Genomic DNA, 27,973 nt, shown 5'->3' on the forward strand with positions numbered 1-27,973 from the left:
TTCTCAGATACCCAGATAATACACATTTTAAAGGAACTGTTTTCTTGTAGTTTTCTTGTGGCCGTGCATCACAGTTTGAGTGTGCTCCTCTTTCTGCTGTTTTGTAACATAGCATTGACATATTTACCAGGAGAAACATTAAATGTATTTACACATAATACATCACTAAATACTACAAGGATATAATACACCTATAGGCCTACACATTATTCTGAGGGCAGTCTTAATAACATTAGATAAGAGATAAGATCATCCTTTATTCATCTCACAAACTGAGAAATTTACAGTGTTACAGCAGCAAAGCAAGATAGCAGAAGAAAAATCACAGTGCAAAATCAAATTAGAGGAAAATATGTATCAACAAGAGTAAAAAAAAAAAGAGATCAAGTTACAGAGCTAGAGTTGTTACAGTATGAACACTATCATGCAAAGTGCAAATATGGATGCACATGTTATTGCACAAGTGGTCCCTTAAATTATTACTGCAATGCAAAATAAAATAAAATCAGATGGCAATGACATCTTAATGATGAGTTCTTTAGATGCTGTACGTTATTTTTATGTTAAGACTTTTCTTACTTTTATAAATGCAGGTTGTAATTTTGCACTGACAGACAGTAGCCAACCATGAGTACTTTTTCAAACTATTGACTTCATGTGATTAAATAAAGTGCTGTTATGCAGCGTCTGTCCAGCAGGGGGCGTCATCGCAACAGTTTAAACTCAGGTAACAAATGTTACTCAATTAAACTGTTCTGCTCTCTATTCAAATCTCCTCCTTCGTAATATGAAGCTGCCCTTTATCGTTTTGTATTCTGCAGCTGTATCACACACTGGCAGAGTTTTTCCGCCTCTTCTCAGTGGGAGTGGGATGATCTTCCAGATATTTTCACCTCGTTGACGGCTGTGTGTCGGTGTGTTTGTGTGTGTTTGAGCGCGCGCGCCGCGCACGCGCGTATGTGGAACCATCTAGGAAGTAAAGTTAAGCCCAACTTTTCGACCAGGACGAAGGGAGACGTCAGTCCCCAAATTCTCTGAAAACTCTGATTTATATCACTCATTTCGTGTCCGAGCTGCTGTGAAGTTACTTTTTCATCATGTTTGAACGCGAATAAGCGACTTGTTGATTCACCTTTTTTTAAGCAGCACAGGTGAGGGAAACCTTTTTTTTCCCTCCTGTATATCTTCTGTTTGTTTGTCGTCGTTTTCAGGAGTGCTTCGGCTCTTAAGGATGAACTGAGGGATTTATTTTCGAAAGGTAAGACTTCATTTGACATTTTTTCTTGTTTGATAGTTCGTCATTTGTTACTTGGCATGTTGTGTTTTGGGGTTTTTCATGGTTTTATCTAAAAAAAGCTTTTTCTACCTCTATTGACTTGAGGAAGCTTTTTTTTTGTAACTGCTTGAATTGACATTTGGTCTCTGAAATGTGCTTCTGTACAGTGGAGACTGGCAGAAAGGTGGGGCTGTGCGTTATGCTGAAGCCTGCCTCTACATCAGCACATCAGGATGAGCGCTACAGATGGAGCCGGGGCCCCTGAACAGGATGAAGAGGCCCGTGTTGTGCAGATCTACCCCAGGCTGCCCCTGGACACAGCTACCTATTGTCCCCTGCAGGTCAGTGGTGGGGACACGACAAGGACAGTGATCCACAACGCTGTGATCACTCTTGGCCTGGACGCATCCCAGAAGTACAGCCTGCTGGAGGTGAGGGAGCGTGATGGAGGGGAGACGCTACTGGGGGTTGGAGACTCCCTTTTGCAGCGTGTCCTGCTGTGGCCACCAGAGACGCAGAGGTGGCATCCCAAGACCCGAGGCTACTACTTTATCCTGCAGCAGCAAGCTAACAATGGAGACAACCAAGTGGATGGCTGCACAGAGGAATACAATGATCTTTGTGACCTCCAAACTGTGACTGAGGAGAGTATTCTTGAGGCGTTGCGCCAGCGCTTTTGCAAACTTAAAATCTACACCTATGCCAGCAGAATCCTCATCGCCCTCAATCCCAACAAGTTCCTACCCCTTTACTACAATCCCAAGTATGTCAACATGTATGAGAAACAACCCCTGGGAAAACTAAGACCTCATATATTTGCCATAGCAGACGTGGCCTTTCGGGCAATGCTGAACAGGCAGGTGAACCAGTGCATTGTGATATCTGGTGAGAGCGGCTCTGGGAAGACTGAAAGCAGTAGTTATCTCATCCACTGCCTGACCGCCCTCAGCAAGAAGACCTACTTCAGCGAGCTGAAACGAACCATCCTCGGTGCAGGACCGGTGCTAGAGGTAGGTTAATGTGATGTGAAGCCCGCCCCCCCGCTAAAACAAACAAAGTGACTACAAGCATGCAACCAATCATGAGTGTGATCATCCATCAGCTCTGAACCATCAAGTTAACAAACAAGACATCAGCTTTCTGATTCAATATTAATGACTACATGAAAGGTATTTAGTTTGACACACATCATGACCTCAAAGAATGTTGAATTGTTTGATTTGACAGAAAGAAAAAGTATGCATTGATTTAGCCCTATTTTTTAAAAATACATTTTGAGGCATTTCGTCTGTTAAAGCTCCCACATTCAGCCTATATTTCATCCACACAAGAAAGCTGCAAATCAGCTCAAGACACCATGAAATAATGCTGATTTTTTCTTCTCCAGTTTAGTAGGTAGAAAATAGTTTTAGAAAACAAAAATCCCTCTTACAGGTAGTCCTCTTCCCTTGCAGGGAGTGAGATGACGACCCTGTTCTGCTCGCAATGTTTTATGAGCTGAAGCACAGATTCCCTGTTTTTGTCCGACAAACATTTACTGATCGTTGGATTAAAGCTCCAATAAGGAACTTTGGCTTTTTGTCATTTTAGGGTATTTTACACTTGAGGGTAATATAAGGTTTATTATGTTGTTGAACAAATCTCTTTGCCAATCTTTGCAAAGTCAAAGAAAAAAAAAGCATCCAGCATTCTGCTAGTCGCATCATCTGACACCTACATAACCTGAGTGGAAGCATGAATTCAAAATAATTATTTAGATGGCCTTGTTGGTTATTATAGGTCATAAAAAGGCATCGATCTTTATTCCAGCCGGTTTCAAACAAGCTAACAACTTATTCTTTTTATAGATGCATGCATATCACGACAGGAAACAAAGAAGCTACTCTTTTAATACAGGAAATACGTATCTGCTTCATCTGCTGTCAATTTCCTGCTGCAATTAAAAACAGCAATGTCATGAATACTAACCACACCACGCTCCATGTGCTAAGCCATGTTACTCATTTCTGTGTCAGAGATAATGCAGCACATGACAAAATGAGGACCTGAAACAGTGATCAGTGTTCATTAAGAAGCAGAGAACTGATCATGTCCATGCTGCGTCCTCTCATCTCATCAGTTTCACATCCAGCTATCGGAGCTTGGAATTGAGGTCATCAAAAAAAAAAAAAAAAAAAAAAAAAGTCAGAAGGAGTTCACACACTTCTGTACCACATGACTGGAGTTTCACTGTCACTCATTTGGGGTTAAAAGGTCTCTTTGTAAGGTTGTGCCTGTCAATGAGTAACAGAAAGACACATCTGCTAATGTCCTTGTGACGTCTGCTTTCTGTTTCACACCTCAACAAAACAATTGTATATGAAACAAGGACGCCGCTGTCTTTGCACACTTTATGGAAGAAAAAAAACAACAACATACAAGTTAGGTCCTGCTGCTTTTGTTTGATACTTACACTTTAGACAGAGACTGCATCTGTTGGTTTCAAATTCCTCTTGATGAAACTAAACTAGATTTCTGTGTTTGAACGTTTCCTGCTGCCAAGCCGTGAACACCCTGCAGGATCAGAATGAAAATCAGGTTATTTACACGCCATGTTTTATCTGTCCATCTAAAGACCTGGTTACCTTTAACACAAAGGATCCTAACACACACACACACACACACACACACACACACACACACACACTCATGTACCCAATCCCAAGGGGCCAGCGTGCTTTGAAAGTGACTGCTCTTCCTCTCTGAACGAGTTTGACAAGTTCCTCCTTGAAATAAGACACAGTTTGAGATATTCTCCCGTTAACTGATCGGTCTGCCATTGAGTTTTTTCTTTCTCTTTTTGTGGTCTTTGTTAGCAGGCATTACAAGACGCTGAGATTTAAGTTGGGACTTGTCATGTGGTTGAAGTGAGATTTTGATTACAGGAAATAAGGAAGTTTACTGAAGACAGAGGTCAGACCACAACAACAGAGGAGGAGAAGTGTTTAAACCAGAGCTGAGCAAAGACCTATTACAGCCCTCCTGAAGTAACCACGATGAGTTGATGTGTTCATCTGTTTTGGGGTTTTGCAGTTTGGCTACTTTGCAGAATCCCTTTTGTCATCTTGGAGTTTCCTTCATATACATGAGTCCAAACCTGAGATTCTTGTTCCTGTTTATCAGATGTCAGAAATGTGTCATTTCCTTCCTTCTTACTTTTGATTTAGTTTGATCTCTTATGATGTCAGCGTTTAGTTCAGACACAAGAAAACTGCCAAACCCAATCAACACCTCCTTTAAGCCATTTACATGTAATACCAGTAGAAATCTGTAATCCAGAGCCAGCAGGTGAGGGCCCCTTGCTTTCATGAAGTGGCTGCTTTTCCTGACTGAGTCGAGCTTTGTGTCGTTGGCGACCAGGAAGCCGAGGTGCACTCTGCAGGGGGAATGTGCAGGGCGTTGTCTCTGAGCAGAGAGAAGAGAAAGAAGGAACGTGTCAGAACAGGCTCGGCAAGGTCTGCTGGCGAAGCTACACTACAAAGTATAAATCTCCTCCTTCCTCTCGCTCTCTTCTTTCATTTAGTGTGAACTCAGACGCCGGGGATTCTTCAGAGACGTTATGAAAACACCCGTTTGTTTTTCTGAAACCTTCGCACAACAAATCATCTTAGTAGTAGCTCATTATTATTATGCCTTTGGTAGACTAAATCTAAAGTCAACCCAGTCTCTTGTCATTGATAACTAAGACATGAATTACATAGACAAGATAAATCCCTCTGGGTGGAAAGTCTAATGAGACAAAAATAAGTTCCTGTTTTCCTATAAATGTTTTCCTTTTTTTTTAAATTGTTCAAATTCTAAAGTGGAAGGTGATATGTGGCATATAATAATAATGCAATATAGTGACTCTGCATTCATTTTATATATGTCGGGGCGCCTGTGTCTTAGTGGTTAGTTTGCGGGCCCCGTGGTCAAAGGCTGTAGCCCTTGAAGTCGGCGGCCCGGGTTCGAATCTGACCTGTGGCCTGATTCTCCACTGTCCTCCTGTCCCGACAATACAGGCATCAAAAACGTCCTCCTGCTGTCGACTTTTATAACCAATCACCTTCATCGTCACGTCGCCCTCCTTCATTTCATAAGAACCCACCGTGTGAGTGCCACCGTCATGCTAGAATAAAAATGCAGATTGAAAAGCTGTGTTAGTCCAGCTACTAATAAAGTTCATAGTTTGATGAATGTCATAAAGGTAATTAGTTTAATGTGTGCGCCACAATAACCAAATCCCCAAGACATCGTACTGAAGTCACTGATTTGATCCAGCACTTCTTCTTTGTTACCCCTGGTATGTCCCACATTGTTGCCATTTTTGAGACCAAATTCCTGGTGATAAAGTTGGAATTTTGTTGACTTATTGAGCAGACGCGTCTCTTCTTTTCCTCTGTTAGGCCACACTAAACTGTTCTCTCGAGGGTCCAGCCCCTAAAGTGGGACGTGGAGAAACACCTGTTTTCCCCCCACCTCTTCCTCATACCGTGGTCACTCCTCCCTCTGCGTGCCTTTCAGCCTCCCCCCCCCCCCCCCCCCCCCCCTGCTGTATTCACTTTATGTGAGGGTGATAGATCTTCAAATAAAAGCCAGGTTTGAAACCTCCCGTGCTGTGTTAACAGAGGCGCAGCGGGAGGAACATTCCAGCGATCCGAAGCTTTACCTGCCGGTGTTGGATGAGTACAGTAGTCAGTGCAGACGGGCGTTAGTCTGGCCTGTTAAGACACGACCCTCAGGGAAGCTCACGTTGGAATCACAGAGGCCTGAGGTGCTGAAATGGGCTCACCTCTCTGCGTCATCTAATCCAGTGACGGTGTGTCAGTCGTGTTGTTTCTGGTGTCCATAGTAACTGTCTCCATTCTCAGGATCAAAACAATCAAAGCTGCGTGTAGTAACTTTGTGATGCTATACTTCAGGTTTGAAAACAATACCACAAATCTAATGATTGTCAAAAAGAACCAAAATAATGAGAAATAAAACATGTGAGGGGAAAGTGACACATTCAGCGATCTGCATATGATGACGTTTCTCAAATCCTTTAGTGGTCGTATTAAAAGTCAAGTTTACGTACTTTACAAACAGACAGAAAGCATTCTGTTTTCAATTTTAACTTTCTGTTGTTGTAGTAGTGAATGAGCAGCCTCCTGTTGTGAATTCATCAGTGTTTATTTAAAGGCCAACTGTTTCACTTAAGAAACAATATCACATTCAAAACATATACTACTAAGTCATTATTTAGATTATTTGACCTTCTTGAGTATCTAACAGTTTTCTAAGTCCTCGTGTGAGCTCCAGCATGAAACCAAAACAAGCTCTCCTCCAGCGACACACCTCCAACCCCTCTCCCCTCGACTTCACACAAACGCCTTCTAAACAAGAACGCAGCGTTAAACACAAGTGGCTCGAGCTGCACGTGCCTGTGGCCTGCGTTGTTGTGTTAGCAGGCTACTGCTAGCACACTTTGGTCAACTCGTGGCCTCATGAATTGACACGGAGTGACCGTGATCTAAAGACTGGAAACATTTTAGTGGGAAAAAAGAAATGCAGAACAAAACCTCATCGTCTTTGTGAAGTTTCTGCCGACCGGTCTGCAGAGAAACTCATCTGAGAGTCCGTTCATACAAGGCAAAGTGGAACCAAAAGTATTGACAAGCTCTGCTGGAGGAGATAAGCCGTTTAGCACAATCATCGTAGACAGAGGAAGATCAGATGACAATGCAGAGTCTTTACTTTGGAGTTCAAAGGTCATGCTAACACACTCAGAAAAACTGAATGTTTGTAGGCCGATTTAAACTAAAACAGCATTTCTTGAAATATCAGACAGAATTATTTGAACACATCTGCTGAGCAAGTGTTTTCCCATTAAAAGACGCTTATGTGACGTCCAAATAAACAGTGAGTGTGTTCTTCTTCTTCTCTAATCCTCGACTGAAACTGTTTTATACACAAGGCCGTCCCGTCCGCGTAAACATGATATGAGCACGGCCCGACAAGGGCACAGCTGGAGGGACTCACGCCTCTCACACATTGTACACAGTCAGGACTCAGACACACATTTACACAGGATGTGCTCCATTTTGGTTTATAATTAAAAGGTTGCACATTCTTCCTTTTTAAGATAATGTTTTAGTCTCCGTCTGTGAGTGTCAACACTGAATGCAGAGTTCATCTGCAACAATCGATCAGAGATTTCTAAATAAACAGAGAACAAAATCAACAGATTTATTTATAATCAGGAACATCCTACGTTAAATCCTGCTTTCAAAATCATCCCCATCTGATAATCCTTGTTTATGAGGTTTCTAACTGGAACAGTGTCTCTCCAGACCAAACGGATTTATTTGAAAGCTGTTCTGTGTTTACACTTTTCAGGCCTCCGTGCCAGCGCCTGTGAGGAACATGCCCACAAAGTTTTCTGTTTACTTTATCGAAAACTTATGTTCCTTATGTTTCAAACAGGCCTTCGGCAACGCCAGGACTGCGGAGAATAACAACTCGAGTCGCTTTGGGAAGTTCATCCAGCTCAACTATCTGGAGAGTGGCGTCATCAGAGGGTGAGGCTTTGTGTTTTGAGTTTTTAACCCCTTCTGGAACTAATTCAGTTTTTTTTGTATCTCGTCATTTGGCTTGGATAATGGTTCACACACACGGTGGACGTTCTCTTTTCTTGTGTCTCTTTCAGGGCATTTGTAGAGAAGTACCTGCTGGAAAAGTGCAGAGTGGTGTCCCGAGATAAGAATGAGAGGTATGGTGAAGACTCAGACTTTAATATCCTCACAGAAACACGCTGTGATTCTTTATTCTTACAATCCTGGCTCCTGAGCAGAAAGTCCTTAAAGAAAGCACAATATCCTTTTACTTTCCTTTTACTATGTGCAGTGAAAGAGGTGTGATTGATTGTACTGTCATTCTTTTCACCTGCAGGAACTACCACGTGTTCTACTATCTGCTGGTGGGAGCGTCCAAAGACGAGCAGGAGGAGTTTCACCTCCTCGAGCCGCAGGATTATCTCTACCTCAAGCAGGTATGTTGGACCCGCCCATTTTACAGCTGCAGTAACCGAGAAAGGGGAGGGTTAGGGTGAGGCGTGATTTCATTTGATGTTATCAAAAGCGGGGGAAAACCAGCAGTTGATGATCGATGGAATCAGATCCACAATGTCTGGAAAGTTCCAGTAAATATTTGTGTAACAAAGCAGTCTAGTAAACTTTAACTGATCTTACAGCTCACCTGCCTCCTCTCAAACAAACACAATCAAATGAGTTGACATCTTCATGTCTGTTTAAAAATGCCCTTAAATGAACCCTGGTTCAGCAAAAACTCTCTTTTTCATTTTGCTTGTTTAATCTACTAAATGAGCAGCATTTTTCAAGTTGATCAAGTACTTTCACTTTCTTTGAATTCAGAGACTCTTCATCTGTGTGTTTGATGGGATTACAACTTTAGCTTCCACTTATACTTCTCCTACTGTGTGTCTTATCGTTTTCCTCTGAATATGTAAAAAAAGATTGAAAACGCAGAAGTAACATAAGATATATATTAAACAGTCAGGGAAAAACACTTTGCAGTGCTCCATGTCTTGTCTTATGGAGCTGAATTAACCAAAACGGTTCTTGTCTATCTAATTTAAAGCTCGATCAATTTCAGTGAAATAAACTGGGACTCACTGAAGGAGACTTTCACATTCATTCATTCATTCGTTCCTCCATAATTTATAATTCAGTAGAGGTCATGGGAAAAAATCAATAAAGAATAGAATCACAGTATTTTGTCTGGTGATTTTTTTTTTCACCTCATGGTCGCCAAGTATCGACATTTTTAGCAAATATGCTGTTTTTTTCATTTTTAGTTTATGAAGAGGTGACACAGCTCATTTTGAACAAGCTGCATTATTAAAAAGTCACGTTTAAGTTGAATGTAATCCTAACGGTTCAGACTGTGAGGTGCCTGCAGCCTTTTACAGGGTTTGAACTCTGTTGTGCAGAAATAAAAAGACTGACGAGAAATAGACTGAGGGTTGATTTCTTATTTCACAAAACTTCATTTAGTTAAATTTTGTGGACATAATGTGCAGTTTAAAAAAAAAAGTGCAATAATATCACAAAATTTGAATCATCGATTTGTTGTCTCTCGTCACAGTTTCATATTTTGACGCCATAATTTGAAACTTTGTTTTAGTGTTGTGCTTGAAGAGTTTAACTTGACGTGATATTTTCTCCTGTTGTCAACTGAATGATCTCTAACAGTGAATAACTTCTGTAAATTAAAAGGTAAAGATCCACTTCCAGGTTTATGTGTTTTTATGAGCCAAACTTTCATGAAGGAGTTTTCTGTTGTGAGCTTTGAAAACTCAGCGACGGGTGTGAGCACTTCTTCACCGTCACGATGAAGAAGGAACAAATGAAAAGATCAATATTCTTAGCTTTAGATTACCAAGGTAATCTGAATTCAAACAAACGCCTCTGTAGCCACATTTATTAACCCTCCTTCTCTCTCTCCATGTCGCGTCTGATTTCCTGCAGGAAGACTTTTCTTTAGATGACGAGGACAACCTCAGGCAGAAATACAAGAGGCTTCATCAAGCCCTGGAGATGGTCGGCTTCTTGGCCACCACCAAGAAATAGTAAGTATGAATTATAGTCTAGTTTAAATATTGCAGGCAAAAGGACAACAAAGGAGATCTTTATGAAAAGAAAACATGAATTTAAAAAAGTCCCCTAATTATGGCTCAGTTGTTAATAATAGTATTATTATTGTTTTGGTTTTTTTTGTCCGACACGTACGAATGACACATCAGTTCATGCCAGAAGGCGTAGTCAGTCCATGAAACATTTATCATTACTGGAAAGCTCAGTGGTTGGTTAACCGAGAGGGTTTAAAAACCTGGAGCAACACAAGTATTTAAAAGAGGTGACGCTAGCTTGTTGAGAAGTTCCTGCTTTCTGATCTGCTCTCAGTAACAGGTCAGAGCTTGTCAAGTCAAGCAGGAGAAAAAAAAAATGCAGCAAGCATGTGGATGAGTGCCTCGGGACACAGTGTGCACAAAAAAACCCAGCATTTACAGCATGATTTGTAACCTGTTTTTGTTACCGTGGTGACAAACCACAGTAAAGACACAAGTCCACAGGATTGTGAGCCTCCTCAGTATCTCCTGCATGTTCAGCTCGTCTCTGTAGCTAATAACATATCAGGAAGGTAGAGTAAGTCCTATGTGCCTGCTTGAAGGCAGCACTGATACGTTAATGTCAACACAGCAATGATGAGTCTACCAGACACTGCTGTCAGTGTGGAGGGATGAAGGAGTGACCAGTCAGTGTGAACAGTTTAAACTTGATTTGAAGGCATACAATCTGAAACACGTCAGTCAGATTTCAATGAATGAATATCATGATGTGACTTAAAACCAAAATAAAATATATTTTTGATTCTGCAATACAACTGAAAAGACACTTTTTTTCCAGTGGAAAAGTTGAAGTCAAAATGGGTTTAGGTTCATGTTTGGGTGATCTTTTTCACTCCTGTACCAGAATGAAAAAGGATGACTTAGCAGAATATTTAGCATGAGAGAAAGTCGTTAGCTTCCCCTCTTACTCCTAAATTGAAGACCTAAAGACCTCTCATGCCTACACTTCAATTTTGTATCAATCCCTTGCAGCATATTTTCCATCCTCTCTGCGATCCTTCACCTGGGCAATGTGACCTACACACAGTCTGAGGACAGTGAAGTCCTGGAAGTGGGACCGGATGAAGTTTTGTCCACACTGTCAGACCTCCTGAAAGTACGTTCCTGCACTGAAGCCTTTCCTCTAAATCAAGGACATGAACGGTCTCAACTTAGTCCTAGTCCAGTACTGCTTTATTATTTGTGTTGTTGTGCTGTCATCATTTTGTTCTGTCATTTTTTTAAGGTGAAAAAGGAGCTTCTGGTCAAGACTTTGACCAAGAGGAGAGTATTTAGCGCCGACGCCACTGTGCTTTCACCGTACAACTTACATGAGGTATTCAATTTAAATTTACTGTAAGAGGTTTTTTTTTTTTTTTTTTCCCTCACTTTCCTGACTTGATGTTTCTGTGTGTTCAGGCTTACAGCGTGAGGGACTCCATGGCCAAGTCTTTGTACAGTGTTCTGTTTGACTGGATCATCCTTCACATCAACCATGCAGTGCTGAACAGCCGAGACATCAAGGAGTCTGTCTCTGTAAGTCACGTGTCAGAGGAAAGGCCGGGACGAACAAACTGATGAAGAGCAATAGGCGTGGCCTGTTTTCACTTAAACAACAACAAGCTAACTCAGTGGGAAGTCCTGAAATGGGAATAATAAAATGTCTTTGTGCACATAAATATGAAGTCATTAGATAGTTGGATTAATTTGAAACACATTGTTTTTGGGTTGTAACCTGCGAACCAATGACAGAAGCATGTATGCTGCTTTCTGTATGATGCGTATAAATTGTCCCGTTTGCTATTTTCTTGTCTTTTAGTGTTTGTCCATCGGTGTCCTGGATATGTTTGGATTTGAGAACCTCCGCGTAAACGGCTTCGAGCAGCTGTGCATCAACTACACCTCTGAGAAACTGCAGTATTACAACAACCGGCACATCTTCACGCTTGCACAAGTAGGTGTTTCTCATTTTGATGTGTCCGACACGTTGAACCCTAAAATGCTCCCGCTGCTCCGTCAGTGGCGTCTAAATGTGTATGAATGGGATGAGTTGATACTGATGGTCACTTTAAACAGCAGCCTTGTTTATTTCATCATTATCTCAGTTTAGATAAGTTTCCATTTGTGATTAAGGAACGAGTGCTTTCCTTTCTGTTTGTTTTTGATGTTTTATTTTTCATTTGTCATCAAGGATGCTTCAGACTTGTCGATACCATGGTAACCATTTTAGATAGGTGTCCTCATTCCTGTTTGTGCTGTTTTGACTGCTGATATTGTATCGTTGTGTTTGAAATGTCATTCAGGAAGTCTATGTGTCGGAGGGTCTCACCTGGCAAAACATCGACCACGCTGACAACAGTAGCTGCATCCAGCTGATCAGTGAGAGTTCAACAGGACTCTTTAAACTGCTGGACGAGGAGAGCAGGTCGGTCAACTTCAGTGAACTCCCACCCTCAGCCATCTGCTGTATGATGTCACTCTGTCATTATCTTTTTGTGACTTGATCCGCTCTATCCACCTCTTAATAAAGGCCTGAAACACAGTTTGTAACGTCTGTCGCCAGGGAGCGCTCAATCAAAACAAAAACAAAAGATGATGTGGAGGTTAGCGGGGAATCATGGGAGTTCTCTCTGCTACTCCCTCCCTGGTGAAACCGATCTCCATGTTGAACCTAGTCAATATAAACGAGTGAGCTTTCAGTAGCAGCTCCCGCTTCCTTATGCTGCGGTCTTTGACGTAACGTGTTCCTTGGCAACGATATACTTGTCAGATAAGACACGTCCTGTTACAACCATAAAATTACCGATTCTCTGCCTTTGATAACTGTTGGAAATATTTGAGGTGATGTACGTACTCAACAAAAAAACTTTTAATTTAGATATTTGAATGTTGAGTTTAAATGTTTCATATTCTCTTCTTCCAGCAACAACGTGATCCTGCCTCATGTAGGCCTGTAACGGTACACAAACATGTCGGTTCTCTGTGGTTCTCAGTTTTGAAGGTTCGCTTTGTGGCACAGTAAAGGGACCTGATGCAACACTTTTCTTTCTTTATGAGGAACATTTAGAACTTCCCTTTTACACATTGTATTAAGTGCAGCATCGACAGCTCATACTTGGAGACCTTCATGTCTTTTTAAATAACATTTTAAATTCAACATTGATCGATTCGACAGCCCGAGTACGTGTACCTTCACACCCCTAGTCTTAAGTCTTATCCCATATTTTTCCAACATCTGCATCTCCTCTGGTATCATGTTGATATTGATCTTTGCCCCTCTCTCTCTTTCTCTCTCTCTCTCTCTCTATCTGTGTTTTCAGCCTCCCTCAGGCCACAGATGACACCTTGTTGGACAAGTTGAAGCAGCAGCATCAGGACAACCCGTTCTTCTCGCCTGCTTCAGATGCAGAGCCATCCTTTGTTATTCAACACTTTGCTGGCAGGGTCAGATATCGCATCAAGGTGCCGTATATTTCCCACCATGTAGACTTCTTAAATTTAAGGGTAAATAAAAAACAGTCCCTGTCTACATTCGGTAACTGAAACGTTGAAGTTGTGTGCAGAAGCCTTGTTTGATAAGCTGCTGTGGGAAAAATCAGGAAACGTGTTCAAACTAAGTGAATCATTAATGACTCAGACTCAGAGTTGTTGCACTGTTCCGTTTGAAGATGTGAATGATGATTCCAGATTCGTATGTTTCTATCTTAAGCTAGAATTAAAGTGACCACTCTGTGAATCGTGACCCTTATTGTTCTTCAGGATTTCCGAGAGAAAAACACTGAGCACATGCGTCCTGAGGTCATATCACTTCTACGGAGCAGCGAGCGCTCTTTCCTGCATCGCTTGGTTGCGTCGAGTCCGGAGGCGCTGTTCAGATGGGGAGTCCTTAGAGCCACCGTTCGCATCCTCTCGGTGTTCAAAAAAATAGGACGCAACCGGGCTGAACTGAGTAAGAGGCAACGTTTGCTAAACCAGTTTTTTATCTTCCAGCAGCCGCTGATATTGGAAGTGTTTGGATGTGTAACAGCATGTTTACCTAACTTTTTGTTGATGAAATGGGATATTATGTTTTAATGATAATACACTGTCCTGTTGTTTGGTCACCACAGTGAAAAGCAGACAAAACTCCCGGATATCCCTCAAAGACATGAAACAGCAGAGCAGTCCCATCGACAGGCTGTCCAGGTAAGTTCAGCTGCTCCAGATGCTGAGTCCACTGACACCGTCCTTCGTAATGTTCTGCTCATTCATTGACTCATTTTGATCAGTGGGTTAATATTTTATTTGTTAAGGAAACTTCCTTTAGATCGACATTATTACTAATGATGATGTTTAGACACGTCACTTGACCTGTGATGTTACCATTATTACGGAGAACACAAAGGTCTACCCATTCAAGAGTCTGCATGAGGAAGTATTGACGCTACGTTTATCTGGATCAGGTGTTTGTTGCATGTCAGGTGGAGTGAAGACAGTCACATATCCTCATCAGATTAAGAGTCATCAAACATATTCAACATGAACTGAAACAAGTTGTCCTTTTATGAACATTTTTAAACACAAACTGTGACCCACAGAGACAACACACATATTCTGAACATCTTGAGCTTGATGTGAATTAGAGATTAAAGAAAACACCTCTCTTATTTACAGCACCAGCATGACCTTGGATTTCTCCTTCGATCGCTCTGACGAGCTGCCTCTTGACGTATTTGAGGACATCTATTTGAATTTTGAGAAGAAGAAGTAAGAGCTCGTTGTCATGCCTTTTGAAAATAAATGTGTTAACTAGCACCTTCTCGACGTCTGTTTCCCGAGCTGTAGGCTGAAGAGTCATTTGTTGTCGTTTGTATCGTCTGCAGAAAAAGCCGAGCTGGTCGACGGAAGCAGCTAATTCCAAAGGTAGAGGCCTCATTATGTGTGCAGCTTAATTTAAACTTTTAATAATTCATCATCAAACTGAATGAGACTCAGGTGTAATTCTTAATCTACGCGTGTGTTGTATTAAAGCGTTTATGTGTTCATCTAATGCTAACAGATGCTAACAGATGTTTCTGCTTTCGTGAACAGAATCTGGTGAATTTCAGCTCAATCCAACATATCGTCGGCCTGACTGCACACGACCGAACCAGCAAGGTGATCTTCCACCCTCACAGGAGGGCAAAGCCGCCCACAGTGAACGCTCAGTTCCAGGTCTGTTTTCTTTGAAACGTCTTTTTTCTGAATCCTAGCGTTCTTCTCATGATGCGACCTGAATCATTGCGTCAGGTGTCGAGCACATCTGACGTTGTGGAGCTCAAGTCAGTTCTGCATTTGTCGTATATTTGATGTGGCATACTCTTCCTGTTTTTTTTTCTTTTTATGATGACATGTGGGAGTGAAACCACTGCATCACACGTTTACTTTGACGTATTTAAGAGGTAACTAAATCCTGTCTGCCTCTTCATAATCCTTTCAGAATACATTATTCTGCACAGAAAAAAGTTTTAAGTGTCTTCTGAGGAACTTCACTGTTAAAAACCAAAAATCTTATAAAGTCCATCTAAAGGTTTTGAGCTTTGGCTGTAGTTTCAGTATCCACTGAAAACACTGTAGAGTAATAACAACTTGTACTTAGGGCTGTCAGTATTAACGAGATCATCGTGATAAATTCAGGTTTAAAATGAAAGCATTACATTTTCTTTTATTGCATTATATTTTGTCCCTTTAGGCGCTCCGTAGATGAGCCCCTTTAGTCTGAAGTCACAGTGATGGACTCATTTCACTCTGAAAAATGCGAAATTAAGCAATAAATCTTGACTTAAAATTATAATAGTTTTTTGTCACGTTTTTTTTTTGACAATTCTTTTTTTCTAAAGATTTATTTTGGGGCTTGTTGTGCCTTCATTGAAGAGATGGAAAGTGGACAGAGTCAGAAATCAGGGACAGAGAGAGTGGGGAACGACATGCAGGAAAGGAGCTACAGATCAGATTTGAACCTGGGCCGCCCACCCAGAGGACCCCAGTCCCTGCACATGGGGCGCATGCACCAAGCACTGCGTCACCAGCGCCTCTCTTTTGACTATTCTAAAGAAATTCAATGAGTTTCTGTCTGTATGAGAGTTCTGTCGTACTTGACTATGTTGCAAACTAAATTTCAACTAAACAGGAGAAGCATTTAAAAAATCTCTGAACTCTTTCTTTCATCGTAGAAAAGTGCATCACTCACTGAGCTTTTATGCATCTGACAGGCCTCGCTCAGGAATCTGATAGAGACGATGGAAAAAGCAGAGCCGTTCTTCATTTTCTGTCTTCGCTCCAATGCTGAGAAGGTAACATCTGTGAATCAGTGGCCCCACGCTGTGAAGTTCAACATGTGTTCTGTATGAGACAGTCATTCACAGCCCGAGTGTTTTGTTTTTACAGAAGGAGCTCCACTTTGATGATGAACTTGTGCTGCAGCAAATCAAGTACACAGGCATACGGCAGATAGTTAACGTCCAGAAGTCTGGCTACAGCGCCAAATACACTTTTAAGGTTTGCAATCGTATATACATGTAAATAACGACACTGAACATTCAAAACAGTTTAATGGTGAAAAGCGTGAAAACTGTGCTTTATAATGACAGGGAAGTATGTTTGGACTTATGATAAATGTGTTTTCTCTCAATGACAGGAGTTTTTGGAAAAGTTCCGGTTGTTACTGCCAAAAGGAGCTACGGCAACACCCGAGCATATAACAGAGCTTCTTGTGAGGATGGAGCTACACAAGAGCACCTATCAAATAGGGAAAACACAGGTGAATAGATTTACAGTATCACTCCTTTATTTTTCATTTCAGTTTTACAAAGTCCAGAGGGATTGAAGTGTCGTTGGGATGTCAACATGAGATCCTTACCTCCCCGTTACACGCGAGTTCTGCATGAAACTATGTTTCTCTCTAATGCTTTAAAACCTGACAAGCAAAAAACTTTGAATATCAAATGACCCAAGTGGAAAAGCATTATGGTCAACTTTGGTAGAACATTGTCACCAACATTTTGTTTAGCTGCCGCACATAAAGACATAAAAGTCATAGAAAGTAATGCAGTAAAGATGTCGCCTTTCGTTTACCTGCTCAGGTGTTTCTGAAGGAGAAGGAGAGACAGCTGCTACAGGACTCACTGAACAGAGAAGTGATGCGTCACATCATTGTTCTGCAGCGCTGGTTCCGTGCCTGTCTGATGAGGTTACACTTCCTGCAAAAGAAAGACGCCACTCTGATTATACAGGTGCCATGTACAGAAGCAAATCTCCTCATGACGCTACAACACAATCCAAACGCTTCCACCAAGGATGCCCTCTTGGCTTGACAGCTTAGTGTCCTTTTGAATGTGTTTTTTTTTTTTAATGTTAGAGCAAATGCAGAACATGCTCGATGGCCTCAATTAACAAAGTTTGGTGTTTTTCAGAGGAACTGGCGTGAGTTTTACGAGAAAGAAAACAGAGCTGCTTCAGTGATCCAGACAGCATGGAGGAGTTCCCTGAAGAAGTCAAATCACCCACACGAGAATGAGGCTAAAGCACGGCCCGGACGGGACAGGTAACCAGACTACATAACTTCCTCTGCTTACACTGTACAAATACACTGAATACAAGGTGAGCTTTTAGGATGCAAAAAAACACATGTTTGATTAAGGTTAAAGGAGCCTTTGTATGACGTCCACCCAACGTGCGTTTAAAATCAGACTCTGACAGAATGTTTATTCAAGAGTCATGTTTATTGGTGTGCTGGTCTTTGTAAAAACAGCTCTCGTTTAAAGCAACAGAGGCATTTAAAGCATTTATTGGAAGTCCAAGCGGCTCAGACGGCCTGTACTCAAAACCTTCTGCACAAAAAACGCTCAATTCTTAAAATCTTAAAAGCGGTTTCTGCACAAGGTCTGTCTCTGGGAACATGTTTATATGTTTATGTTTGGACATCACAGAGCTGGTACTCAAGGAGAATGTTAATGAGTGAGTGTTAGTCGTGAATAATTTGAGTAGAGATATGTGTTGAGAAGGTCGTTTTAAGATGAAAAATGGCTCATTCCCTCTGGTGGACAAATAATGTACTGCACAGGTTCTTATCCGTCCAGGTTTTAATGTCTGAACATTAAACATTTTGTGCAAACTTAGAGTCAATGCAGATAATAATAAGCCTTTAGCATTATCATGAGTACAGTGAATCTGCTGCCAGTCTTGATACAGTGATTCTCCTGGAACAGCTTGACAAAAAAAGAGTTGAAGAGGCAGAGCAAAGTGGAGCTCAGTCCCAGCAGGGCCAAGCAGCTCGACCCGGTCAACGGCCAGTCTGCACAGAGAGACCGGAGCAGGGAGAAGCGAGAGGGCAGAGGTTCTCCTCCCCCTCTGAACAGACCCCTCTCCCTCCCACTGGACCCTAAAGTCAGCAGTAATGATCGTTCCACCAGCCCTTCCAGTGCCAGCTCGCTGCAGCGCTATACAGAAATGGAGGTCATGAAGGAGAAGGCCGAGAGATGGCGGGAAAGACAGAGCGATGACTCGAGTCCAGAATTGCGGCGGCGAGGCCACACGAAGGAAGGATTTCAGTAAGTAAACTAAAGTCTGTCTCCACAGATGTTGGAGCTCTGTTAACGTCACCCTTATAATCTCTCCGCAACAAAAGTGTAAGTCTTTGCCCATGTCAAAGTTTTATAATTTCTTTCATATCTGTGTTGTGAAAACATCACGTGGTAACAACTTTTTGATGATGTCACTATAAGTTTCAGGGGGAATTACTTCCAGAATAATCCACAGCTCTGCTCTTATTTTCTTTTGCAACACCAGGGGCAAGGGGAAGTCCATGTCTGTTGATGAATTATCAAAGATCAGCTCATCCGGCTCTGATAGCTCCCCTTCCACCAGCGAGGTAAAAACTGTGTATCCACATAGAGAACACTTAGAGGTTTTTCTTTCTGCTTCTCATGTAGCTGTTGTGAATGTCCTGTCAAATATTAGTTTGGGCTTTTTGTATGTGAAGTGGTCATATGTGGTTTAAGCTAACAAAAAGATGAGTGGAGGTTTATTTCAAAGGAAAACAAGAATGCCTCCCAGTCTGTGCTTCATCATTTTTCCTGGCCCAATCAGGTCGGGGTGCGTCTCCGCAAGCAGCCCAAACGCAAGCGGCGCTTAGCCTATGCCCGTAGCGGTTTGATGATTAACTTTGGCGGTTCCAAGGAGAGCGAGTACTGGAGCTTTCCGCTGCCTCCAATCAACCCCCATGTGTCAAATATGAAGAGCTCAGTCAGTAGCATGGATGTCCGGGACTTCAAAACTCAGGTCAAGGTACTGACCGAAGAGACATTTCGAGCTACAGCGGCACTCCCCTGCATGCAGGCCTTGCATGTGTATGCCTCGAACTGACTGACGGTTTCATTGTACTGCGACTTCTTATTTCTGCTTTGCAGCTCAGGACAAAAAAAAGACCTGTTGCTTAAGAAATGAAACCATGAGGAAATATCAAAGCTCTTTTTTTTTTTTTGCTTTTTTTTCTCGTCATCTCAAAAAGCCCTTAGTCTGCAGGCTTAGTTTCAAAATACTGCAGAAGATGACAAATCACTATTACTTGTGTTTATTAAAAATGAAAAGATTTTTAATTTAGTTATTTTAGCTTTTTGTTTCATTTGAATGTTTACAGATCAAAAGTACATTCATGCAAATTAACTTCACCTATTTAAAGCAGTCATCATATACACACAGCATTTATCAAAGCCTGTGTGAGGAGTTTTTAGTGTATTATGAAACAGACTAAAATTGGTACTTGTTCCAATTTATGAGCAACAAAAGCAAACGAGACCATCAGCGACAAGATGGCCTTTTTCTGTAAACTCATTTTAATGCCTCTAAGTGCTGCCACAGGGAAGGTGTCAAACGAGACCATCTACAGACGGATTCCTTTATATGTAGTTTAAAGGCAGATATTAGGGAGTAAGAGCATACAGTTGACTGTTAACAAACAGGAGGAGTTGTTTTTTGTCAGAAGGCGCTACCAATACATCAAAAGTGAAAATCTGCGAAGAGAGGAAGATTTACGCTTTTGGCCATAAGGGGGTGCCAAAATCATTCAATCATCAGTCAATCATTGTTCTGCAGTAAACATTGTTATCACAAGGGCCCAAACGATATGGGATTTATGTGCCGCGATAGAAGACATAGATAAACACATTTATTGTGTCGGTCCGTCAGATGTGTTTATCACATAATTGTGGGAAAGATTTATAATGAAGACAAGATGGCCACTCTCCTGGAAAGTAACCGTGCATGTAAGTGCATCACTGCTTGACTCGAGAGAGAGAGAGAGAGAGAGAGAGAGAGAGAGAGAGAGAGAGAGAGAGAGAGAGAGAGAGAGAGTGATGAAGATGTAATCCATATAGCGCCCTCTGCTGGTGACAGAGAACTGCTATTGTAATACAGTGAAACACAAATCAAATGTGTTGAAATTAGCCGATAGTGTCTGGATATGCTAATATCGGCCAATATTATCGGCTGGCCGATTAATACCTTGGGCTCTAATAACACTCATAACGTCCAGCCAATCACATCCATTAATGAAGGCAATGAGAAAATCTCTAAATGTGTCATTAAATCTAACGTCTGTGTGAGGAAAAACAAATGTTTATGACCATAACACAAAGTCGGTTTGTTAACTTTGATCGTACTAACTTACTGAAGCAAAAAGGTCAAGATCCAGCTGGTGGCAGGGGATAGTGAAGCTTTGCATGACGAGGACAAAATGGTGGAGGTCTACCATTATCCCACTAATACTTGATGGGGTTTGGTGGTGGTGGAGGAGCTGTGGGGCTGCTGCTGGAGGAGGACCTGGTGGAGAGAGAGGCCTAACTCTTATTCTGACACTGGAACTAATTTTTTTTTTCCTTTTTCGTTTGTTTTATTAATGGCCTTTTCTGTTTTCATACTGTGACTCAGAAGATGTAAATGTTTTGATTCTGTAGCGGTTGCCAGCGGAGCCTGATGGGTCGAGGTTCAGTCTTCCACCCAGAAGAAACGATGAAGACTCGGGACAACACGGATCTCACCAATCACAACTCACAAGTCCTGAGAGGTGAAACCTGTCTCCCAGATGAACTTCAGTTGATCAAGGCTCTGAGCATACATGTAATGTTGCTGCACAGGACTGATACATGCTGTCTTTTCTACAGGATTTGGTTTCTCAGTAGATTCCTAAAGAAGCGTTCTCCTAAATATTCCCCCAGCAGTGATCCTCCATCAGATAAAATGGGTAAGTTTGAAGACACCTACTCTCCTAAGCAGACACCTGGATGTATTCACAAGTACTGAGCAGATATTTAAACATGTCATTTTTTGGTTATTTAAAAACAATAAATTACCTAGAAATTGGTATTGTTTTTTATTAATTCATTTATTGTGTCATATCTCTGGACACACTCACACTAGGCAAAGTTGTACTACACCATGTTTAAGCTCTTTGAAGGCAGCAGCAACAGGGGCAACAATAAATGTTGTCTTGATAAAAGGGGATTTCTGAGATGGAAACCTGTAGTGGTAAAACATGTTTTTGTGTTTGCATGATTGTTCTATTTTCTGTAGATGTTGGTGTTATTTTTCTAATATCTCACAAATAGAGGTCACAGTTTACTATCATAGCTCACCTTCTCTCTGCTGCCATCTGCAGACAGGCCAGACGTGCAAAACTTCATAATCTAACTTGATGTTCTTAAGTTGCATCAAGAGGCTTCATTAAGGTTTTATTCACAACGATTTGTCAGATACAGATTTCCTTTTCTTCTGTTGTCTGACAGCAATCACCTTGGCCAGCTACACTCCCCATCCATACCACATGCCAAGAAAGGACAATGATCGCGTGAATCGAAACCCCACCATTCGAATAAGCCGGGCCACTCGGATGCCGCAGTTGAACGCGTCTTTCGACCGTGAGATCACCGACGGCAAAGAGCTTCGAAACCTGGATGAATTCCTGGGGAATCAGGTGAGGTCATCGCCTGATCGGGGAAATGGTTTTATTTATAACTCTTCCATGTTTTGACCCACACACTGCTCTTTGTACAGTCGATATGCTGGGGGGGTTTAGCCAAAATAAAATAAATCAAAATAAAATCAGTAACCCCATAGAAAGGACACATTTGAACTATTCACACATTCAGCTGTCAAGGAAGAGAAAACGATCTTATTTACTGTATGAGATTTTGACTTGGATGTCTTGTCCTTAGAAACCCAGAGAGGCTTTTGACGATTGTAATAGTTGTATCTTGTATCTTCTTCAAATTGTTTTTTAATTCTGTAGCCCACCAATCGAGAGTCAGTGAAGGCACAGCCACCCTCCTAACTTTCTCATCTTTACTCCCCAGGTGAACGAGCTGGGATCTAGAAGAAAAGAGCTGTCACCAACCGAGAGCCTCTTCCTCACATCCACCACGCAGTTCAGAGAGACCATCAAGGGCATGTACTCCGTCAAGGTCGGTTCAACCTCTTTCCACTGGACCTTAAAACACAGATGCATTCTGTTTTATTTTGAAGTTGAAGTCTGTTTTAGAAGCTTAACAAGCTTGAAGGTGGAAGGTGTTGACTAACTGTACGTCTCGTCTCAACTTTGTGACCAATAGAGGCCTCAGATCGGCTACAAAGATCTGATGAATGGCTACCGCAACAAAGTGAACAGGCTCGCAGGGCCCAAACAGAAGTCTGAGGTCTTGCTGGTGGTCAACTTGTTTCAGTCTGTGCTGGACGGCTTCATCAGGTGCCAGAACAAACGAACAGAGACAGAACCAACCAAGGTAAAGAACAAGAGTGGATGTTGATCAGCAAAGTCAGAGGCTATAAACTACCATCATACTGACTCTAAACTCTCTCGTATGGCTGCTCTCAGGCTACAAAGACAACCAAGAAGAGAAGGAAAAACGAGAAATGTGTAAGTCTGCGTCTTTACCTGAACCATGAACTGTCTCAATCAAACATCCACGTAATTCATCATGGAGTGTTTGTACATCCTCTCTTCAGCTCAATAGTCCTCTGGATCATCGGTTCAGCACCTACCAAGTCAACATTATGCAGTCATGTGACCTGTGCGGCTCCTACATCTGGGGGATGGAGAAAGCTTACATGTGCAGTGGTGAGTTAAAAAACAAAACTGCACCACAAGTCACATGCACATGTAAAACATTAAAAAAAAATTAGAGAAAGAGAGAGTATTAATTTGAACTCTTAATGCTGTTTTTCTTTTAAGCCTGCAAGTTAGTATGTCACAAGAAATGCCTGAACAAAATCATCACAGACTGCTCGACACTGTGCGCCAGGCAGGTCGGAAACAACATTTTTTATTAAACTCTATCAATACAAGTTGTATTTTATTTTTCCTAAAACATACACGACTGGTCTGAACTCTTCTCGTCTTTGCTCGTCATAGGATGACAGTATACCCGGCTCGCTTCACTTTGGGGTCGAGGTGTGCGTCCTCACCAGTAAAGCCAACCCTGTACCCAAAGTGGTGGAGTCCCTGCTGATGTATGTGGAGCTGAACGGACTCTACACGGAGGGAATTTACCGCAAGTCGGGCTCCACCTGTCGAGCTAGGGAGCTCCACCAGATTCTGCAGACCAGTAAGAAATTCTTTGCAAATCAGCTGGGAAAAAATATATTATTCTATTTTACCCTTTTTGGTGCGTTTCCAAGATTGTTCCTCATCTGCTAATGTGGCTCGGATAGGCAAATAGGAGCACACAATTCGAACTGAATTGCCAACTGTATTGAAACAAAAACATTTTAAGGATCAAAATATATTTCAGTGGACTCCTCCTCTCAGGCAGGATCCAAAGAAAGTATTTTGCACCACAATAAATTTGCCTTAAGTGATTTGTGTGCTCCAGTACTGTCCTTGGATCCTGCCTGAAACAAGGAGTCCACTCAGTTATATTTTGAACGTCTGAGGTCCTTCTCTTTAGAGCTCCCACCTCCAGTTCTGGAGCAGCCGGAGCCCAAGAGTTTCCTTCTACATCTTACAGATATTCAAACTTTTCTTCTCTTACTATCTTGGACATATTTTTTTCATCAGGCTGCGGAGGGAAAAATGATTTCCTCACCTTAAAAGAAGAATGGTGTGTGTTCATGTGTTTGTTCTTCTTCATCTCTTTGCCATCAGATCCTGATGGAGCCTGTTTAGAGAACTACCCGATCCACACCATCACAGGTCTGGTTAAACGCTGGCTCAGAGAGCTGCCGGACCCCCTCATGACGTTCTCTCTCTACAGCGACTTCCTACATGCAGCAGGTCGGTGAATGTTGAGAGTAACTGCATTTGAAAGTGCAAAGCACAGGAGCTGAATTGAACTTGTAGGTCTGTGCATACTGTGCATCGTTATCACAATAGTTAGGTATCAAGTTTTTATCATGCAATTTGTAGAAAGATGGTTTCATCAGCTTTGCTTTAAATCTTGTTCATGAAAAAAGAAAATGTCCAATCTGGAAATGAACTTTATCTAAGCTCCATGTTTTTGTCCTCAGAACTGCCTGAGAAATCGGAGAGGATAAGAGCAGTTTATCAAAAGGTGGATGAACTTCCTCCTGCTAATTACAGCACGTTGGAGCGGCTCATCTTTCACCTTGTCAGGTTGGAAAATCTCTGTCACTCTCTTTGCTGCTGTAACGCCACAATTTCCCAACTTGGGATCAATATAGAACATCTATTTATCGATCTCTTTGAAATATCCTTCTTTTTCAATGTATTTACTTGAACAAAATATTTCCCCCCTGTGCATTTTTAACAAGGATGATGATGATCTATGTTCATGAAAGTCATGTGAGGTTTTGGTTTGTTTCATTTAGGGTTGCAAAAGAGGAAGAGCATAACAAGATGTCTCCAAGCTCTCTTGCTATAGTGTTCGCCCCATGCATCCTACGGTCACCTGACGTCGATGACCCTTTCCTTGGTATGAAGGATGTAGCCAAAACTACAACGTGAGTCTTAAAGGGAATTTCTATAACTCCACATGGTCGAAAGGAGTCTCACTGTCTTCATGTCAATACATGTCCCGCCTTCTAGGAAAACACTACCTTCACAATACTACATGTGTTCTCTGACATATGGGTGTGTTTTGGTTTCTGACCCTGTTCTGTGCAGCTGTGTGGAAGTCCTGATATCTGAGCAGTTCAGACGCTACAATGAGAAGATGCAGAACATTCAGGAGCTGGAATACGCTGAGGCGCTGGCTGTCAATCAGCTCAAACTCAGGAGACAAAACACGGTGAGGGAAATGTACACGGCTGAACAGTCAGAGGCCTCTTTGCAGTTAGTTTGATCATAAGCAGAAAAGGCAGGTCTTAAAAAACAAGATCAAACTAGTGATGTGTAATTCAATTTTTTTAACGATATCCCAACTATGTAACATGTTTAATGTTCTTTTTGGTTTGAATTTATAATTTCATTGTCTTTGCTTTGCATGAGTTTGTTTTGAAAATAGATATAGGCTTGTCTGGCATTGACGCCTGTCCCTAATAAATGCAGGGTCATTTCATAGACTGAAGTCAATAATAGTCTGAAGTTTTATAGCAAGTTAAAGTTAATGGGTTTTTTTGCAGATGAATTCAGTGACTTGATCAAATCGCTTACACCATCACTTCTTTGATTTCTCTGCAGATTGTTGAAAAGCCGTCAGAGCTGGACGCTCCCGAACCGATTCCTTCAGATGAGACCGAGAGGACCCTCATCGATAGGATCAAGTCCATAAAGCAAGAAAAGTGAGATGAGATTATTTTAGTTTCGAGTTCAGTTCACGGTCTGTGATGAATTTCCGTGACATTAAATGAGATGTTGTTTGGCTGCTTTCAGGGTGGACTTGGCCTGTAGGTTACCTGACCTGGAGCAAGACAACTCTGACAACGACAACATGGACTCATCGTCGTCGATGAGCACAGAGAGCCTAGAGGACCGCCTGGATAGCCTGGACTCGGAAGGTCAGTAGGGAGGTAAAGTACCTTTACCTTCCTCTGGGTACAAGAAGAAGATTTACGGCTAAAGTTGTTGTTTCATCATGTCAGTGTGACCTTGTTTAATACATTTGGCACAAGGAGCTATCGGTGACTCTGACACATTTAAAATGGGTATTGAAGTCCAAATTCAAAACATTGGAGAGCTTCCTCTCACCATCCCCCTCCTCTCTAGAGCCCATGTGCATAGTTCAGGCAAGGAAGCTTCAGTGTTAAGCCAGCTCGGCATCGCTCTTGAAACCTTTTTGCATTCCAGCCTCTCCATTTTTCAAAAGTATGTCCGATATTTCGGAGCTCGTGGAACTTATTAGATCATTTGCTGAGGCTTTTTAGGTCCGCTAGAACCAGCTATATCTGAACCAGTTATCTCCCCCGCTTCTGTCACTGCAACACCTGTTGTTTTGACGTTTGCCTGGCAAACCGAGGGGTGTCCAAAACGGCCATGTGGCGGAGCCTTAAAACCGCCTAATTATCTGGTCCGAACAAAAGCAGACCATTCAGGGCCGGGATCCAAACAGCTGCTGCGTTGTTGTCAGAGGCGCCAGCACTTCACTATAACATGTGTCTCTAATATCTGATGATGTGGTAAGGTCATTGTATAGCTAAATCAGTAGAAATCTTACAGTTTGCTCCTTTTAATAAGGGATTTTAAGCACATGTAGTGCCTGGAGTGTAGTCACCACATAGTTGATATAATCTGATGTGTCTAACCGGTTCAGTAACTAAACGTTGCATGTTTTTTTAATGCCCCATAAATAAGCAACATTATCAAACCTATAAAGGAACTTGTGGTTTACAGTGTGCTATACAAGAGGCTCAAAGATTGATAATTACTTATGTTTTGTTACCAGCAAAAGTGACCATGAGATTGAAAACCCAGAAACCAGACTGCCCTCCTAAACCTCCTGACCTGGCGCAGAGAGTCAGAAGTCTAATGGCTCTGACAGGTGATGAACGGAGAGAGTTCACACCAGGACAAAAACCAGATGTTACCGAACTCACGTGCTTCCAGCCTGGCCAAGACGATCTCTCACCAACTGACAAGCCACAGGACACTAGCAGGACTATCAACAGGAGCTTTGACGATCTGGAGATCCCTTACATCGATGACGATGAAGACGATCTAACCTAAACATTCAACAGCAAACTGTCAACTTTTTGATTTTGTGATAAAAATGTCATGACAAAAGAAGAAACTGTAAACCTTGTTTTATAGATTTTCCAATGCTGCTATGAAAACAGTGCTTTGAGAATTTATTTGTATTTAATGGGAGATAATCTCGTCAGGGTGATCATGGCAGATCCGGACCAAACAACAAGGATTTTCAGCTTTTTTCAAATAAAACAATGGAAACATGTTATTTTATTTGTTATTTTCAATTTTCTAACCGTGCAGTCCACAGTTTATAATAGGACGGTGTTTTGGACCAGTCCTGTGAAGCCGGGGGACAACTTTGTTTCATCTATTGAGACAAACAGGACAACACAATGAGGAGCAATTGAGGACACAAGCACCTCTTTAACAGAAGGACTTCATTCTGAACCATTGTGGTACTCGTGGGATGTTTTGGCCTTTTTTATGGAAAAACAAAAGTTGTAAGTCTACCAAAAAATTAGAATGCTTTCATCACAGAGCAACACTACATGATGTGCCTTCATTGAGTGCATGTTTACCCTTCAAATGTTTTTGTTGCTGTTCGGTTTCCTGTGGTAAATATCCCTGCTGTGACAGAGCGTTAATTCAACACACCTGTAAAGAGAATGCTCATAATGCTGCCTTGTAGACCGACTGAAAATACTCTATTTTGTCATTTTTATGTGCTATTGCAAGGCAGTGCATAATCACCAAGTAATAATTTGTCTGCATGTAGATTTGTTTCTGATGTGCATGCCTGTACATTTATAAGGGGTTTGAATAATGCTTATTTAGGTGAACGTTCTCAAAAGTTTAATACCTTCAACTAAAATAAATTGACAGTTCCCGATGCCTCTTGCTGTAATAAAGTCAAATCTAG

The 27,973-nt window shown here is 41.7% G+C and overlaps 1 protein-coding gene across 2 annotated transcripts; it reads left to right on the forward strand.

The window, feature by feature from the left end:
• Positions 1–1,509: 1,509 nt before the first annotated feature.
• LOC306826914 (myosin IXb) lies at positions 1,510–27,943 on the forward strand (the record flags this gene model as incomplete). 2 transcript variants are annotated; one of them, XM_079348467.1, is made up of 39 exons in its annotated part: positions 1,510–2,286; positions 7,760–7,854; positions 7,983–8,045; positions 8,225–8,324; positions 9,823–9,923; positions 10,956–11,079; positions 11,209–11,298; positions 11,382–11,498; positions 11,782–11,916; positions 12,266–12,387; positions 13,283–13,424; positions 13,722–13,911; positions 14,072–14,147; positions 14,616–14,708; positions 14,825–14,864; positions 15,033–15,155; positions 16,193–16,273; positions 16,368–16,478; positions 16,618–16,740; positions 17,063–17,212; positions 17,393–17,523; positions 18,188–18,529; positions 18,768–18,849; positions 20,933–21,042; positions 21,140–21,219; positions 21,761–21,948; positions 22,328–22,435; positions 22,583–22,753; positions 22,846–22,887; positions 22,977–23,088; positions 23,203–23,276; positions 23,383–23,575; positions 24,115–24,243; positions 24,477–24,582; positions 24,798–24,929; positions 25,093–25,216; positions 25,609–25,709; positions 25,801–25,925; positions 26,810–27,943. In XM_079348467.1, the coding sequence occupies 39 exons, from the start codon at positions 1,510–1,512 to the stop codon at positions 27,088–27,090; spliced, it is 5,484 nt and encodes a 1,827-aa protein (XP_079204593.1). In that variant the 3' UTR covers positions 27,091–27,943. The 2 variants fall into 2 exon arrangements, with proteins under 2 accessions (XP_079204593.1, XP_079204594.1); XM_079348468.1 differs by having other exon boundaries at positions 25,801–25,937; positions 26,810–26,944.
• Between the last annotated feature and the right edge of the window lie 30 nt (positions 27,944–27,973).

The sequence above is a fragment of the Symphodus melops genome (assembly GCF_947650265.1).
Source record: "Symphodus melops genome assembly, chromosome: 7".
Classification (NCBI taxonomy): Eukaryota; Metazoa; Chordata; class Actinopteri; order Labriformes; family Labridae; genus Symphodus; species Symphodus melops.